Raw genomic sequence first — 16,748 nt, 5'->3', positions numbered from 1 at the left:
AAGGCTAATCAAAATCTAAGAGGATATAAATAAATCATATGGAAACCTACTTTTATGAACAATGGAACACTCAGGAGCCATAAGTTGTTGCTAGAAAATTTTCGTGCCAGGGAGGGGATACTTTCCAGTGAGGTCCCTGATGCCCCCAAAACATTATAGACCACTGCCAAGGCCCTAGGTTTTCCACCAGATGGTATTGCTGAAGACTCCACATACTTGGGCTGCAAGGCCACTGAGAAAACCTGCTGGAACTGAGATGATAATCTCCTCCATGTAGACCAGCTGACAGAAAGCTGGAAGAAGCCATTCTGCATGTAGTTCAATGGAAGAAAGAGAAATCACCTGTGAAGATAATCAACAGTGGACACTGCAAGACTTACATTTGGCCAGCCAGGCCAAATGAGCCAAGGAGTGTAATAGTGGCACGTCTATCATGGTGGAAACCAAATGCCCCCTAATTGGACTGGAGGCCTGCTCCATGGGAGGGAATACAACCCTGGTACTAAAAACTTAAAACAGGTAGTCATGAGCACTAGGGGTGTAACATCTGCTGCTGTCTGGCCGAGTGTATATGCTATGCTTATCAAACTGCCCAATAAGCACTTCTCTTAATGTTCATACCCTTATATTAATGCTACTCTCACTTTTGATAGATAACCTTCTCTCTTCAGATGGCAGTGACCTTGGGATGACTCAGAAGGTTTCATGGTGCTGGAAAGAAATGACAGGAGTGCTCAGCACTGCAATATCTCTATCACACCAAGGCTCAGGGTCTATTGCGGAAGAGGTGGTGGAAAGAATTTAAGAGCCAAAGGAAGGGTAGGACTCCTTACAACATGCTCCCCCCAGACACAAAATGGCCAAAATATCCATGACCTCACAGTGCCTACACAAGACCATCTAATAGGAGGAAAAGATCATGACATCAAAATAGAGACTGATTGAGAGGTGGAGGGGATATGATGGAGAATGGAATTTCAAAGGGGAAAGTGGAAGAAGGGAGGGTATTACCATGGGATATTTTTTATAATCATGGAAGTTGTTAATTTAAAAAAATTAAGTGTGGAGAGATGGCTTAGTGGTTAAACGCTTGCCTGTGAAGCCTAAGGACCCCAGTTTGAGGCTCGATTCCCCAGGACCCACATAACCCAGATGCACATGGGGGTGCACATGTCTAGCATTTGTTTGCACTGGCTGGAGGCCCAAGCATGCCCATTCTCTCTCTCTCTCTCAAATAAATAAATAAAAATAAACAAATTTTCTTGAAAAGAGAAAAAAATACTACTCAATAAAAATTTATTGTTTTGGACAAAAAAAAAAAAAAAAAAGACATGCTTTCCATGGTCACTGCATCTCACACACTAACCAAGATGCCCAGAAACAGGGCTGGTTCCCTGAAGTTGAGCTGCAACTTTGAAAGTTGCCTGTCCCACACCAGGACTTCAGTCAGCCCTGGCACTTGCCCTGCTAGTGATTTTGCAGAACACACATTTCATCCTCTCAGCCCAGAGGGAAAATTCATGGAGTACTGAGCCTATGATATTAGCAGAGCTCTGCAGGGTGCAGGGTAAATGTAACAGAACTGAAGGTCCTGCATTCCCAAGGGACCATTCTGGGTTTGTAATGTAAGTTGTTGATATCTACTGATAAAACACAAATGCAGGTCTAATGTCCAGTCCGCCTTCCTGGACTTGGGATGTCCTCAGAAAAGGTGCCTATCAATGCAGGAGCTGATGGCCAGTGTAAGGAGACCTGTGTTGCAGCCAAACTGTGCAATTACGCCTAAGGCCCCAGTGGGCAGGTGTGGCCATATGGAACCTAGGCTTACTGACATTCGTGCTGAACTGCATTAGACATGATAAGGCAGATTCACAGTCTCATTCATGGCTTCTCTCTCTCTCTTCTCCACTTGAGCAGCTCACCTCTGCCACACCCTTGCTGCCATGGTGGACTGAAACCATGAGCCAAAATAAATCCTACCCCAGCCACAGGGAACAATCCTGTTGTTGGAAGCCTTGGTGAGTTTATGTGGTCTCCAGGTAATGGTCATGGAGAGTATGCTTCAATATCTTCATTGAAATGTGGACACATACACACACACATAAACTCACTACATAGCCTTTGTAGTTCTCACAGAGTGAAGAGATTCTTTTAAAAAGAAATAATGGATAAGGACCACAAATAAGGAATTGTAGTACACATGGTACACATTAACCTAATTAGATCAACAATCACTTTAAACATCAATGCTCTGAACACATCAGCAACAAGACAGAGCCTGTATGCGAGAAACCAACATGGGGTTGGAGAGATTGCTCAGTGGTTAAGGCTACTGACTGCAAAGCCTAAAGACCTGATGCAGAAAATGGTACATGTATCTGGAATTCATTTGCAGTGGCTGGAGGTCCGGGTATGCGCCCATATTCTCTCTCTTCTCTCTCCGCCTCTATTTCTGCTTGCAAATAAATGAAAATATTTTTTTAAAGAATGGAGCCCAAAACTTGGTATATGCTAGACAAGTGCTCTATCATTGAGGTACACCCCAGCCTAAGAATCCTATTTTATTTTATTTTAATTAGCATTTTCCATGATTATAAAAAAAAATCCCATGGTAATTCCCTCCCCCCCCAACACTTTCCCCTTTGAAATTCCATTCTCCATCATATTACCTCCCCATCACAATCATTGTACTTACATATATACAATATCAACCTATTAAGTACCCTCCTCCCTTCCTTTCTCTTCCCTTTATGTCTCCTTTTAGAATCCTATTTTAAATGTAAAGACAGATTCATAGTAAAGGGATGAAAAACAAAAGAAGGTGGGAGCAGCTATGTAAATTTTAGACAGAGCTAACTTGAAGTGAAGGAAGTAGATGAGAAATAAAATACTTAATGGAAATGTCAATTCCTCAAGAAGACCTAACAGTCCTTAACATGCAACAACAGAGCTTCAGATGACATGAAGGAAAACTACACATGTGGAGTAGAAGTAGAGGAGCCAGTGTTACAGATGAAGACTTGAAGACTCTGTCAGACATAGATCCTGCATGCAGAAAGTCAGCAAGGACATGGCTCAACTCAACAGTACCATCACTCAGCTGGATCTAGTTGTCTTTCATAGACTATGTCTTACTACTTGAGACCTGGAAACCCATCCTTTCAGGTGCTCCAAGCCCTGGGCTCAGTTATTTAAGCCCCCTTTTTCTCTGACACTGCATTCATTCTATCTATAACCCTGGAGACCCTGCCTTCCAAGTTCTTACTTCTGAAGTCTGGCACATCCTCACCACCCACCACCACACCAGTCGCTCCACCTGCATCACTTTGCTGGACCACCCAAATCCTCTTATTCATCCGTTTTCTTTCTTGGGTAGGTAATGCTGGCTGTTCTCAGCTTAAGAGACCCTACTTAAGAGCCAGTCCATCGTGACCCTCTCGTGCTCACGGCTTATCTCATCACAGTCCATATCATGGCACTTGCTTCCTGCTCTGTCTTCCTGCCATTACCTCTCTGCCTCCATTCTCCACTCACTCTGCTCCTCCTACAGCTTCGAGCTGCCACTTAAACCATCAACAAGCTGGGCGTGTGGCAACACATGTTTGCTTTTGGTTTTTCAAGTTAGGGTTTCACTTTAGCCCAGACTGACTTGGAATTCAGTATGTAGTCTCAGGCTGGCCTCGAACTCACAGAAATCTCCCTACCTCTGCTTCTCAAGTGCAGGGATTAGAAGCGTGCACCACCACGCCCGGCTGCAACACATGATTGTAACCCCAGAACTACAGAGGCCAGCCTGGCTAAACAGCAAGAGGCTGGGGGAGAGGGGGGAGAGAGAGGGAGATGCAGCAGCAGCGGCGGCGGCGAAGTCAGTCCCGTCTTTCCGCTGGCAGCTGTCGCAGTTGTCGTCCCAGGGCGCACTCCTGGTCTCCTGGACGTCTTCTATAACGGACGCAACTCTCCTGCTCCTGTTCCTTTGCCCTCCTTCATTGTCAGTTTTTCTCTGCCCCATTTGACTTATCCCATATTTTGGCCTTATTGTCTCTTCCTGGCTGAAAAATACGCTCTATCAGCGCAGCTTAGTCGGCTGTGTTCATCTACGCCTCCCGAGGTCGCAGTGCTAGGTGTGAGGGCCAGAGCTGGCCGGTCGCCTTTGGAGTGGACATCGCTCCGGCTCGGGACAATTGCCCTCTAGCGGTGCGACACGCTCACTGCTACTTCACAACTCGCCTCAAAGAAGTTGGGATTTCGGGTACATGGCAGCTACAAGTGAATCCGCTCTGAAGGCAAGAGGCGCGCGCCCACAGCGGTAGGCTAGGCGGCTTCGGACAACTCCGGGTCGGGCCGCAAGCGGCGCCTGGGCCAGCAGCGCAGAAAAGTGGACGCGGGCGACAGGGTCGCCGCGGCGCCGCGCGCCATTGGCTGCTCCGCGGAGACTCCGCAATCTCATTGGCTCAGGACTTGGAGGGGGCGGGGAAGTCGCCGGCGGAGTCCAGCGGGCCGCTGAGGCGGGTCTGCGGCCAGCGAAGACGCGGGCGGCCGCCGGCGGCGGGTCACCGGCCGCTTACCCGCCGCTCGGCCGTATGTTGCCAGGAAGCCTGTCCACGTCTTCCGGCCCGGCTGCACCCTCGCCCTGAGGTGCCCCATCTTCGACCCGGGGCGGCGCCGGCTCGGGGTCAGGGCGGCTCGCGCAGGCGCGGTCAGCGCCCCGTGCGCCCCCGGCAGCCCCCGCGGCACTGGGCGTCGGAGAAGGCGGAGGGGTGACGTCATCCTGAGGGGCGACGGGCATTGGGCGCCATTTTGAAAAGGGGGAAAATCCCTCCCCGGCGGAGGCGTCGGCGGCCGGGCTGAGCGCTCGGCGGGCGCCTCGGGTGGGCCGCGCTGGGCTGGGCAGGGCAGGCGCCGTCCCGCGCCGCGGCCACGGCCATGGCAGGTGAGGGCCGCGCGCGAGCGGGACGGCGGCGGGCGGGCTGCGAGCGAGTGGGCGGGCGGGGCTGGCCTGACCGCCCGTTGTGTTGCAGGAGCCGGAGGCGGCGGCTGCCCCGCGGGCGGCAACGACTTCCAGTGGTGCTTCTCGCAGGTGAAGGGCGCTGTCGACGAGGACGTGGCGGAAGGTGAGGCTCCCGGCGCAAGGTCAAGCTCGGTGGCGGACGGAGGAGACGGACCGTGCACGCTGCCGGTCCCGGGTCCTTGGAGGGCGAGACGGGCAGTGCACGCTGCCGGCCCCGGGTCGGTGGAGGGCGAGAATGACCTTGCACGCTGCCGGCTCGGGTCCGTGGAGGGCGAGACGGGCCGTGCACGCTGCCGGCTCGGGTCCGTGGAGGGCGAGACGGGCCGTGCACGCTGCCGGCCCCGGGTCCGTGGAGGGCGAGACGGGCCGTGCACGCTGTCGGCCCGGGTCCGTGGAGGGCGAGACGGGCCGTGCACGCTGCCGGCTCGGGTCCATGGAGGGCGAGACGGGCCGTGCACGCTGCCGGCCCCGAGTCCGTGGAGGGCGAGACGCCGTGCACGCTGCCGGCCCCGGGTCCGTGGAGGGCGAGACGCCGTGCACGCTGCCGGCCCCTGGTCCGTGGAGGGGGAGACGCGCCGTGCACGCTGCCGGCCCCGGGTCCGTGGAGGGCGAGACGGGCCGTGCACGCTGCCGGCACCGGGTCCGTGGAGGGTGTCCTGCGTGGACCAGGGTGTATCGCAGCCCCTGTCCTGGTCCTAGGCCAGGCCATGGTCTGCCCTTCGCCTGTGTCTTGGTCTTGAGCTGGAGATGCTGCAGTGTGATCCGAGGGTCGCCTTGGCTCTGCAGTTGTATTTCCATGTGAGTGCTTTCTCTTCTCCATAGTACTATTTGAAATCACTCCTATAGGCATTATTCAAAGGTCTTGCTATGTAACCCAAGCTAGCCTTGAACTTTTCCAGGTAAGGTCTGGCTCTAGCCCAGGCTGGCCTCGAACTCATAGTAATCCTACCTCTGCTTGGATTAAAGATGCTCGCCACATGCCTGGTTGGTCAGTCCTTTTGTCTTGGCCCCTGAGTGTTAGGATTACGAGTGTCTCCATCTCTCTTCAGACTTTATTCTTTTTGTTTGTTTTGAGGTAGGGTCCCACTCTAGCCTAGGCTGACCTGGAACACACACTGTAGTCTCAGGCTGGCCTCAAACTCACAGTGATCCTCCCACCTCTACCTCCTGAGTGCTTGGGATTAAGGTCGAGTGCCACCACACCTGGCCAGACTTTATTCTTGAACATCCAGGTGTCTCTGCTTTGTCTTTTGCATGCATTCTAAGTGATTGCCTCTCTAACTTTATGGGACTTGAAAATAGGACTGTCAGCCTTTGCAGGCTTAAACCACTGAGCTGTCTCCCACCCCGTTTCATTCACTTTGGAAATGGCCTCAAGTCATCCAGGCTGAGGATGACCTTGAACTTGTTATTCTCCTGCCCTCCACCTCCCCAGTATTGGAATGACAGGTGTGCATCACCACACCTGGCTTAGGTGGTGTTGGATTAAACCTATGTATGGTTTTTCTAGTTAGGCAGACAGTATTCAGCCTCTTCACATTCTTTTACTGTGGTCTGCCTGGGCACCAAATATACCTTTCTTACAACGTTGTCAGACATCCTGTTCTGGTTCTCCCACCTGGGCCCTGCATAACCTTTTTCTTCCTCTCTTCTGGCTGTTTCTGGCTTGACATGACCCTTGAGACTATCTGAAGTTCTGTGGCTATAGGTGACAAACCCAGCTTAGGTCATTCAGTGAATGAAACTGCTCTCTGAAATTTGCAGAGATGTATGGCTTGAGATTGAAGCTATGTGATTTTTTTTATGTGACGTAAATGGTTTATTGATTTTGTTTCTTCTATTTTGACATAAAGTATATTACTGTCTTTGTGCATGCTAAGAAGACAGTTTGGCCTCCTAAGTGTGATTTCTGTCAGAGCAAAGCAAAAGCAAACTGTGTAGGGAGGTAGATGCCCAAATTTTGACAGAAATATTTTGTGTTCTACTGATAGGAACTTTTTGCAGTTGTAAATACCTATCTTTTTGGTTTTTCAAGGTAGGGTCTCTCTCTAGCCCAGGCTGACTTGAAATTCACTATGTAGTCTCAGTGGCCTTGAACTCACAGCAGTCCTTCACCTCTGCCTCTCGAGTACACACCGTGCTTGGCTTAAATCCCTATCTTAAGTAAAATTTTGAATACATCTAGGATTTCAGTTTTCAGGTTGTCTCATTTTTTTTTGTAATAATTACTTTGTAGTAATTACCTGTATTTTTCTTTTTAATTATATGTATTCAGGGCTTTCTCTTCTCATTCACATGCTCCTTGGACATAATTAGCCATTCCAGACTAAGACATTTTTAACTTCATCATTTTGTCAGGTCACTGTAGTGGTGTCTCGATTTGATAAGTTAAGGTAGAGTGGATGGTAAAAAAAGGCCTTGCACAGGGCAAGAATCATGATCTACCCAACTCAAACTTCAAGAGGAAAGGCTGCTGAGAAGTAATGAGGAGATGAGATTTCATGGGGCTTATTTTGTATGCTGATGCTTAGATTTTAGAGCCTAAGGTAGATAAACTCACCTGTTGCAACTTATCACTTGTGAAGCTTTTTGTTCAGTTCTGCAGAATCCCACGAAGCCCTGTATCCTGACCTGTCTTTCTATTTTCCCTGGCATGGGCAGTCAGAGTTGTAGAGATTGAACTGAGAGAATCCTTTCCTCACTTGATGGTAGACATCCTGAGGGCTCCAGGGCAGGGTGTATTTTCAGGCCAGACTGAAAAAGATGAGAACAGGCTTTTTCTTTTTTTTTTTTTTTTTTCATTTTCATGGAACTTTTAAAACTAATAGTAACCCCTGATTGATCGATGCAGATACTGAGCTGTGCATCTTTTGATGGCGTTTTTCTTTTTTTACAATCAGGTGTTGCTGTTGCTCAGATCAGCTGTCCTCTTTAAGAGTCAAGGTTTGCCCTCCAGCCATTGAGTCCCAGCTCCCTACAGGTGGTGTGAGCTGGGCTCACAAGATCAGTAATTGTCCTGCTGGTGACCAGAAGCAGAGGCTTCTGACAGTGGCCACAGGCTCTCCACCCCTGCTGGAGAGTGGCTAGGCAGGCAAGTCAAAGCATTGAGGCCAGGGGACTTCCAAATGCTTAGCTTCTGCTGGTGTCTGCTTTGGGAGTTGCCGAGGATCTGTGCAGCGTGCATGGTGCCCAGTGACCTTCACCCAGCCCCTGCTGCTTCTCCTTGAGCACGCTTCCATGGATGAACATTGCTTGTCTGTCCTTGGTAGACTGAGCAACTCCAGCCTGGAGGCCAGCTGCCACTGCCTTTCCTGGACCTTGCAGAGGACCAAGCCAGAGGGCAGTGATAGATAACATTGTCGAATGTTCTGTGTGCATAGAGCAGGAACTACTGTTCTTCCCATTTCAGATGCTTGAACAAGGCATGTGTCCAGCTCCTCTAGAGCAGAACCACTTTTACAGTTAAGCCACCTGGCTCCAAAGCCTGTGTCTGCTGTGCTGCCCAAGTTATATGCTGTGGCTAGGCCTAGGGAGCCCCACCTGGGATAGACTGAAAAATGTCTTTGAAAACAAAGGAGAATTCCATGACTTTTAAGGGGGGAGGGATCACAAAATGCAAGAACAGTAATGGAGTTCCAGGGGGGTATTTTCTGGGCATTCCACAGTCAAGTAGGCATCAGAGACAAGAAATAACTGCTAATTGGGCCTATGCATGGTGGTCGTCTCAGTTCTTTGTTTTTCCGATGGACAGGCAAGGAGTTGCTGGCAGAGGGAGAGTCCTTTGCTGAACCTTATTTTCTAGAGCCTGCTTGATAAAAGCTGATTGTTTTGTTCAGAACTAATAGTTTTAACTGTCAAGACTTTATTTGCTGATTTTTGTTGTAATCATCTTAGTCCATGAACTATCTGTTGCTTTGAATGTGACTGCAACCTTTTTTCCTAATGAAGCAATACTAGATCAAGCTAACAGTCTGTCCAGCTCCACGGTGCATCTTGGGAGTTATTTAAGGGAACAAGCTGGTTGGATGACCTGGTAGGATAAGCCCTCCTTAGGGGCATTGTGGTAGTTTGAAAGAAGACATATTCATTGTAAAAGGGAGAAGGTAACAAAATGAGGGGAGCTTGGGCAGGAGTCAAGAAGTTAGCTCGTTCATTGAATAAAATGGGGCAAATGATTTCTTACAGTCAGTGGAATGAAGTATTTGGAATGTAGTGGGTTTTTTCAACAGTTACTAGTGTATGATGATTGAATTCACATATAGAAAATGAGCATTCAGTATTTATCATGACTTTTAAGTCTGAATGACACTCAGTATTTGGTTATTTTGGTTTTTCCAGTTTAATTTTATGCACTCTTGTACACTTTCTACTTCCTGTCCTTACCTATGCAGTTGGTTGGTAAAGTCCAGCAGGAAAGTGTCTCAGAAAGAGCAAGCTCAAAGAAGCAAGTGATCCATATTAACATGTTTGAGTGTAAGTCAGGAGAGCTTCCAAGGAGAGATGAGACACGCAGTTTATGAGATCGACGCGGTTACTGTCCTTACTAAGCCCCGCCACGTCTGCTGGCTTTGAAGTTTAGTGGCTGGCCTGATTGCTGTGCACAGTCAGATGTACTGTGCAAGGTTGGCCGTTGCATTGTCAGACACTTGATGTCTTCACACCTTTATTCTGAAAGTCTTTTTTTTTTTTTTTTGTACATTTTTATCTATTATTTATTTACAAGCACAGAGAGAGAGGCAGAGGGGATAGGTGCACCAGGGCCTCCAGCCACTGCCATCGGACTCCAGATGCACCACTGTCTGTGGTCATTATGCTCTGAAGACAAGCACCTTAACTGCTGATCCATCTTTGCAGCCCTGCAAGTCTTTTTAATGGAAGGACTGGGTTCAGTATGTGTATAGCTTACCAAGTTGTGAAGGCCCCTGCTGAGTCTCAATTGCTTGTCTAGAAATTACACTACATGATATTTTAAAATATTTTATTTATTTATATGGGGGGAAGAGTGGGCACGTTAGGGCCTCTAGCCAGTGCAAACAAACTCCAGACACATGCTTCACCTTAGGCAGCTGACTTACATATGTGCTGGGGAATCAAGCCTGGGTCCTTTGGCTTTGCCCGCAAGTACCTTACCACTAAGCCATCTCTCCAGCCCATGCTGTAATATTTTTGAGACCAAACAGTGTGGGGCTGGGGAGGTAGCTCAGTGGTTAAAGGCATTTATTTACGTAGCCTGCTAGCTTGGGTTCAATTCCCCAGGCACCCATGCAACAGATCATGGTGTGTGTGTACATAGTGTAGCTGGTATAGTGCTGCTTCAGTTGTTAACTGATTTTAAAGTGTTTGCATTTGGTTTTAGCCACATTTAAACACAAAAATAGTTTCTAGATTGTTCCTCACCCCTCTACTGGTATAATGTAACATCCTGTCTGCTGGACGCAGCATCTTGACTTTTCCACTGTTACCTGTGTGACTGTTGCTACCTCCTTGTCTTTGCTCCTGTTTCTTTCCATCCTGGAATATTTCTTTTGCTTTCTGTCTGTTCTTTGCATTCCTCTAATCCTTCTCATTCCATCTCAAACTCTACCTTGCGGGTAGAGCTCTGCTGTAATGCTCTTACACTCAGCCTTCAACTCTGAACTGCTGCTTCACTTGGAATAGCATTCTTGGCACTACTGGCTGTGTCCTGCTTCATGCATTCGGCTTGTCTCTTTGTGCTGCCAGTTAGGATGTAGAAAGTCAGGCATTGTGCAAAGGGATTCAGGGACAAACCCTGTTTCTAGCTTTGTGTCAGCTTGACAGGAAACTTCCCTTCTGTTTCCCCATCTGAAAGTGGGTACTTTACTTGTGACCATTGCAGAGTTGGAGAGGGCATTCCAGAAAAGCCAGAAAGCTCTGGCAGGACACAGGAGGGATAACAGTTGGGGTGCTATGTGAGAAGACTTTCATAGAGGACCTGACTCTGCTGTTCCAGGGATCTGAGCCAAGGGAACGGAAGCTGCCCATGCTGGTGATGGAAGTGGAGAGATGCAGCTTAGATGGACAGGTAGACAGCAGGTAGGACATTGTACCCATAACAGGACAGGGCATGCAGAGGGCACAGGAGAGGCCTGACCACTGTACAAGCATGCTGTAGGGATGATGGACATAAGAAGAGGAAGGCGGGAGAAAAATGCTGGAGACTGGAGAAGCACCATGAGGTCTAAGCCTGGTTATCTTGACATGACAGGTGGGCAGCCCGGTGAGGCAGGAGGCCAGTCCAGTCCATCCAGTGGGGTTACCACAGCCTTGAAGCAATCCCCAGGGCTTTGCGTTGTGGTCTGAGAGTTTGTGAGCTTCAAGGTCCCAGGCAGAGGAATGACATGAATGTTGCAACTTTACAATGGTCATTCTGGTCCTTGGAGAATGGCTGGTGCTGGGGTGAGAGCAGAGGCACGGTTCCCAGAAGCAATCACTGAGATTATTTAATAAGGGCTGGAATCAGGCACTTGCGCATGTGTGCAAGCTGGTGGTGGGCTGAAGATTCCTGAAGGAAGTAAGATAATAAAGGCTGGAATAGAGCCCTTACTTTAAAGGGCCAAGTGGGAAATCGGTGAGACTTTGCAACCTGTGATGCCCCTATAGAGCTTGTCCACTGCAGAGGAGCTACAGCCCAGCAGAGTGAGTGGGCTTGACCACCTTGAGTTGTCTTCAGGGTGTAGCTTGCTGGTCCTGCTCTAATGACTGGCTCTGAAGGCTTCTGGTTCCAGGATTCTTTCACACTCCAGAAGTTACTGAGTACAGACAGCATCAGTCTTTTGTTAGAACTATCTATTTACTGTACTTGAAATTGAACAGCTTAAATTTTTGCTCCTTCACTCTAAAAATTAAATTCACATGCAGTTTTTTTTTTTTTTTCTGTTTTTTTTGAGGTAGGGTCTTGCTCTAGCTCAGGGTGGCCTTGAACGCATGGCGATCCTCCTACCTCTGCCTCCCTAGGGATTAAAGGCATGCGCCACCATGCCCAGCTCACATGCAGATATTTTATGTAAGTACAATGATTGTGATGGGGAGGTAATATGATGGAGAATGGAATTTCAAAGGGGAAAGTGTGTGTGGGGGGGGAATTACCTTGGGATATTTTTTTATAATCATGGAAAATGCTAATAAAAACTAAAAAAAAAAATAAATTAATTAAATAAGAAAAAGAAAAATTTCCAGAACAAAGAAAGGTTTAGTGAAAAGTGTTGCCTTCAGCTTATACTTGGCAGAAGTTTTAAATAAAAGTTGAATCCTCAGCTAACACCCCCACCCCATTTTGGTGTCACAGTTCTTACTGGAGTGCATAAAGGAAATGGAGTCTCACAGAGAAACTCGGTGGGGGGGTGCTCAAGTCCAGTTGTTCCTTGGGGTCTGAGATTTGAGAAATCGGGAGCTTTTTACCTCTCCATGAGGTCTCCAGGGTTCAGCCTGAACTGAATGGCTCTATTGCCACATAGTCTGGTGCTGCCGCCCCTTGGTTTGGGAACCTTGGTACTTGGGGCTATTTGGATCTTTATAAAGATGTTACAGGTGGGAAAGCTGGTGTTAGCAGCAGTAGACAGAGGCTCCACAAATTCAGTTTGCTCTTGAAAGCCTAGATTTTGTTCTGGCAGCAAAACGTTTTCTTTAGGCAGCCAACTGAGCATGCAGCCCAAGCAGCCAAAGGGTTCCTTTGCTGGTACCTGAGGTGCCAGCGGAAGGGCTTTGTGTGCACTGCCCCTTCACAGCATGCATGGAGGACTCCCCAAAGTCTGGGAAGGAGTGAAGTAAATTATGCCAGCATTTGTCAAGAAAAACCGGCTCTCCTTTTTCTGCATGGATGGCTTAAGAGACTGGGAGTGCTGGTGCAGGGTGGTACTAGACCACTCTGTTAACCTCTGCTCGCCCACACAGGGACAACACTGAAATAGCAGAGCCCACATTCATGTTACTGTGAATGTGGTCTTGACTGTTGGGCCCTCTCAGGGATCCACAGACCAGTGCAGCAAGTTGCTAACACGGGGCAGGCAAGGCAGGCTTCAGGGCAGCCACTCCCGGAGTCTGTGCTAGATTGTATTGTTTCTGTCCCAACTGCAGAAGGAGAGTGTTATTTATAGGAAACCAAATGGTAGATACAGTAAGAGTGTAGAAAGAAAGATCTCCTGGTGACCTGCTCATGCCTCGGAGATTCTCACTCAGTTAACAGCATATTTCTTCTTATTTGTGCTCTGCACTCATCTGTTTGATTATACTTTATAATTTAGTTTGCTCATAAGCACCCGTGGGGGGGGGTAGTTTTTTGAGGTAGTGTCTTGCTCTACTTCAGGCTGACCTGGAATTCATGGTAGTCTCAGGGTGACCTTGAACTCATGGCAGTTCTCCTACCTCTGCCTCCCAAGTGCTAGGACCACCACACCTGGCCAGCATCAGGTTTTACTGTTTCTTCTTCTTCCTCTTCCTTCCCCTTCCTCCTCCTTCCTCTTCCTCCCTTCTCATTCCTCTTCCACCTTTTCCTCCGTCCTCATTCCTCCTCTTTCCTCCTTCCTCCCTCCTCCTTCTTCCTCCTCCCTCCTTCCTTCCTCCTCCTCCCTTCCTCTTCCTCCCTCCTTCCTCCTCTTTCCTCCTCCTCCTCCCTCCTTCCTCTTCTTCCCTTCTTCCTCCTCCTCCTTTTTCCTCCTCCTCCTCCTCTTCTTCCAGGTAGGGTCTCCCTCTAGCCCAGGCTGACCTGGAATTCACTATGTAGTCTCAGGGTGGCCTCCAACTCACGGTGTACTCCTACCTCTGCCCCCTCCCCCAGTGCTGAGATTGAAGGCATGCACTACCACGCCAGGCTTGAAGAGGCCTTTTGCTTTTATTGTGCACCTCTGTTTTGTTTCATTCCTGTGAGTGTGTAGTGGGGAGGAGGAGGAGGAGGCCCAGGCACTGGCTTGACAACAGCTTGGAGGTGACAGATTTTCCTTACTGTGGGAGTATTGCTTCCCCTGGTGCAGTGGCTTTCTTAAATGGTTCCGGATGCCATATTGTTGGGCTTTAAAACACTCTAGGCTTCTTTTCCTGTATGTGCGCTCTTCACATGCATTCGGAGGAACCAAACATGGGTACTCGTATTTTGCACAGTAAGCGCATACCCACTGGCTCTCTCCAGTCCTTTCTGTTTGAATTACTCTGCTCTTGGTATCTAGGATGAGCACATTAAGAAGAGCTCTAGATTTAAACCCTAGCCAACTGACATTATAAGGGCGTGTGTCTCTGCTGTCTTGACATAGCTAGTTTTTCACTGCTCAGCCGGTTACCGTTGTTTGTAGTAACTGTGGTTTAAGCCTTGGCCATTTGCCGCCTCACATCTGATGTACCCTGTTGACTGCTTTGAATTAAGTAAGAATACGCAGTGTTAGTGGTATAGTAATAGAAATAACAGGTACCCACATTCTCCATACCTGTCAACATTTTATTCTTGGTTCAGATTTAACTAATAGCTGCAGTCAAGGTTGAAATCCTTGTTGGTAACTTCACAGTGTACTTACTGCCTTCACCTCTGTTCATCAGTGACAGTGTCTGCTGGGACCTTGATGCGTAGCCTGTGCTGCAGCTACCTTCTTGTGGCTAGGACAAAGCACCCGACCAGAAGCAGTATTGGAAGGAAAGGGTTTATTTTGGCTTAGAGTCTGTAAGGAAAGTTTCATCATGGCACAGCAAGGCAGGGGCTGGGCATCACCTTTTGTCATGAGCTGGGAGTTAACAGCAAGAGTGAGTAAGCTAATGAATACCCATAGGACTGAACTAAAAACATTCAAGGTCCATTCCCAGGGACATAATTTATCTGGTAAGGCTCCACCTCATCAATATTCAAACTACCACAGTCTGCTCCTGCCTTGGAGTTTTATCATTGATGTGCAAGTCATCTCTGGTTGAACAGAAATTGGTGTGGAATCCCCTTCTCTGCACCTCTTCCTGCATCCTTCTTTCTCATCACTTCTGACCCCCATGGTTTACCCAGTTCCAGATTTCTTAGTGCCTGGGCAGTGCCTTTGTGTATGAAACCCTAAAGGATGTATTATGTAATTGCCAGGAATATCTGAAACCAGATAATCCTTGAAGTGGTACTAAACCAAATTTATCAAAACTTCCTCTGCCATAGAACCCAGCTTAAGTTTAGATATGAAATAGTGTCTTAATTTAAAATTGAGACAGAGGAAATTTTACCTTTACTTTTTTCAGTTTACTTAGTATTCATTATTAAAGAATTTAAAATTTGGGGCTGGGGAGATGGCTCAGTCAGTAAAGTGCTTGCTTGTAAGCATGAGGACCTAAGTTCAATCCCCAGTGCTCATGTAAAATGTCAGGTGGGGTGGCATGCCTGCAGTGTCAGCACAGGAGGGAAAGAAAAGCAGATCTCTGGGGCTTACTAGACAGCCAGTCTAGCCTAATGGGTGAGCTGCTGCAGGCCAGTGAGAGACCCAATCTCATAAAGAGGTGGACAGCATCTCAGGAGCAATGTTTAATCTGTCCTCTGACCCACATACACACTCACATTCACACACACACACACACACACACACACACACACACACAGAGAGAGAGAGAGAGAGAGAGAGAGAGAGAGAAAAGAATTCACAATTCAGTAATGAAAGTAATGTATTTATCATGAGTATCTTGATAAAGGCCTTCAGTATGTTCTCAGAAAAGCACTGGGAAAGGAAAAAGGTATCAGGAGGTAAGAGATTAAACAGTATATAAATTGTCACTTCATTTTTACTTTTATTATTTTCTTCAGGTGCTAGAGATTGAACCTAGGGCCTCAAACCTACTAGGCCAGCATTCCACCTCTGTCCTGCTTTCTTGGAATTTTTTTTTTTTTTTTTGAAGATTTTATTTTGAGAAGAGTCTCATGTAGTTGACTAGGCTGGTCTAGAACTCATGGTCCACTTCAGCCTCCCTAGTAGGGATTACGGTTGTATATCACTGTCCTAAGATATATTATCACCTTGTGGTTGGTTTGTTTTTGATACAGGGTCTCAGTATTAGCCTAGACCGGTCTTGAACTTAAGATCATTCTCCTTCATCCCTCCTGAATTCTGGGATTTCGGGCCTGGGTACCCACCTCTACCACCTATACCTCAGAATTTTTCATCATGTCCAACCAAAGCCTTATGCCATAAATATGTAAGTCCCTCATTCTCCTCTCCCCTTGGCCTCTGCCACTTTTTCATGGCAAAATTGGATATGGATTTTTGAAGCAAACTTTGATTTTTTTTTTTTCTTTTTGCATGTGTACTATGTGTGTGGAGAGAGTGTGGTATAGTGTGTTGTATATGGTATAGTCCTTCACTGAGAGTGGGGAGGGTTCATGGGGCTGAAGTCCTTCACTGAGAACGGGGAGGGTTCATGGGGCTGTAGTCCTTCACTGAGAGCGGGGAGGGTTCATGGGCTGAAGTCCTTCACTGAGAGCGGGGAGGGTTCATGGGGCTGTAGTCCTGGTCTGAGATGGGGGGGTACATGGGGGGTGTAGTCCTTCAATGAGAGCAGGGAGGGTTCAGAATTGTATGCTCAGAGATGTTTTTTTGTTGTTGTTTTTTTGAGGTAGGGTCTTACTCTAGCCCAGGCTGACCTGGAATTCACTGTGGAGTTCATGGTGGCCTTGAACTCATAGCAGTCCTCCTACCTCTGCCTTCAAGTGCTGGGATTAAAGGCATGTGCCACCACGCCTGGCTCAGACTTGTGTTTTTAGTAAAATACTTACTTA

The 16,748-nt window shown here is 48.0% G+C and overlaps 1 protein-coding gene across 1 annotated transcript in view; it reads left to right on the top strand.

Annotated features, from left to right (window-relative positions):
* Positions 1-4,919: 4,919 nt before the first annotated feature.
* Ppp2r2d (protein phosphatase 2 regulatory subunit Bdelta) overlaps positions 4,920-16,748 on the top strand; it is a 49,080-nt gene continuing 37,251 nt past the window's right edge. The window contains exons 1-2 of the mRNA XM_045141841.1: positions 4,920-4,930; positions 5,019-5,111. Of these exons, the coding sequence (XP_044997776.1) occupies positions 4,924-4,930; positions 5,019-5,111 (100 nt within the window). The 5' untranslated portion in view covers positions 4,920-4,923. The remainder of the gene's footprint in view (positions 4,931-5,018; positions 5,112-16,748) is intronic.

The sequence above is a fragment of the Jaculus jaculus genome, chromosome 1 (genome assembly GCF_020740685.1).
Source record: "Jaculus jaculus isolate mJacJac1 chromosome 1, mJacJac1.mat.Y.cur, whole genome shotgun sequence".
NCBI classification, from domain to species: Eukaryota; Metazoa; Chordata; class Mammalia; order Rodentia; family Dipodidae; genus Jaculus; species Jaculus jaculus.
This window is presented reverse-complemented; position numbering and strand designations above follow the sequence as displayed.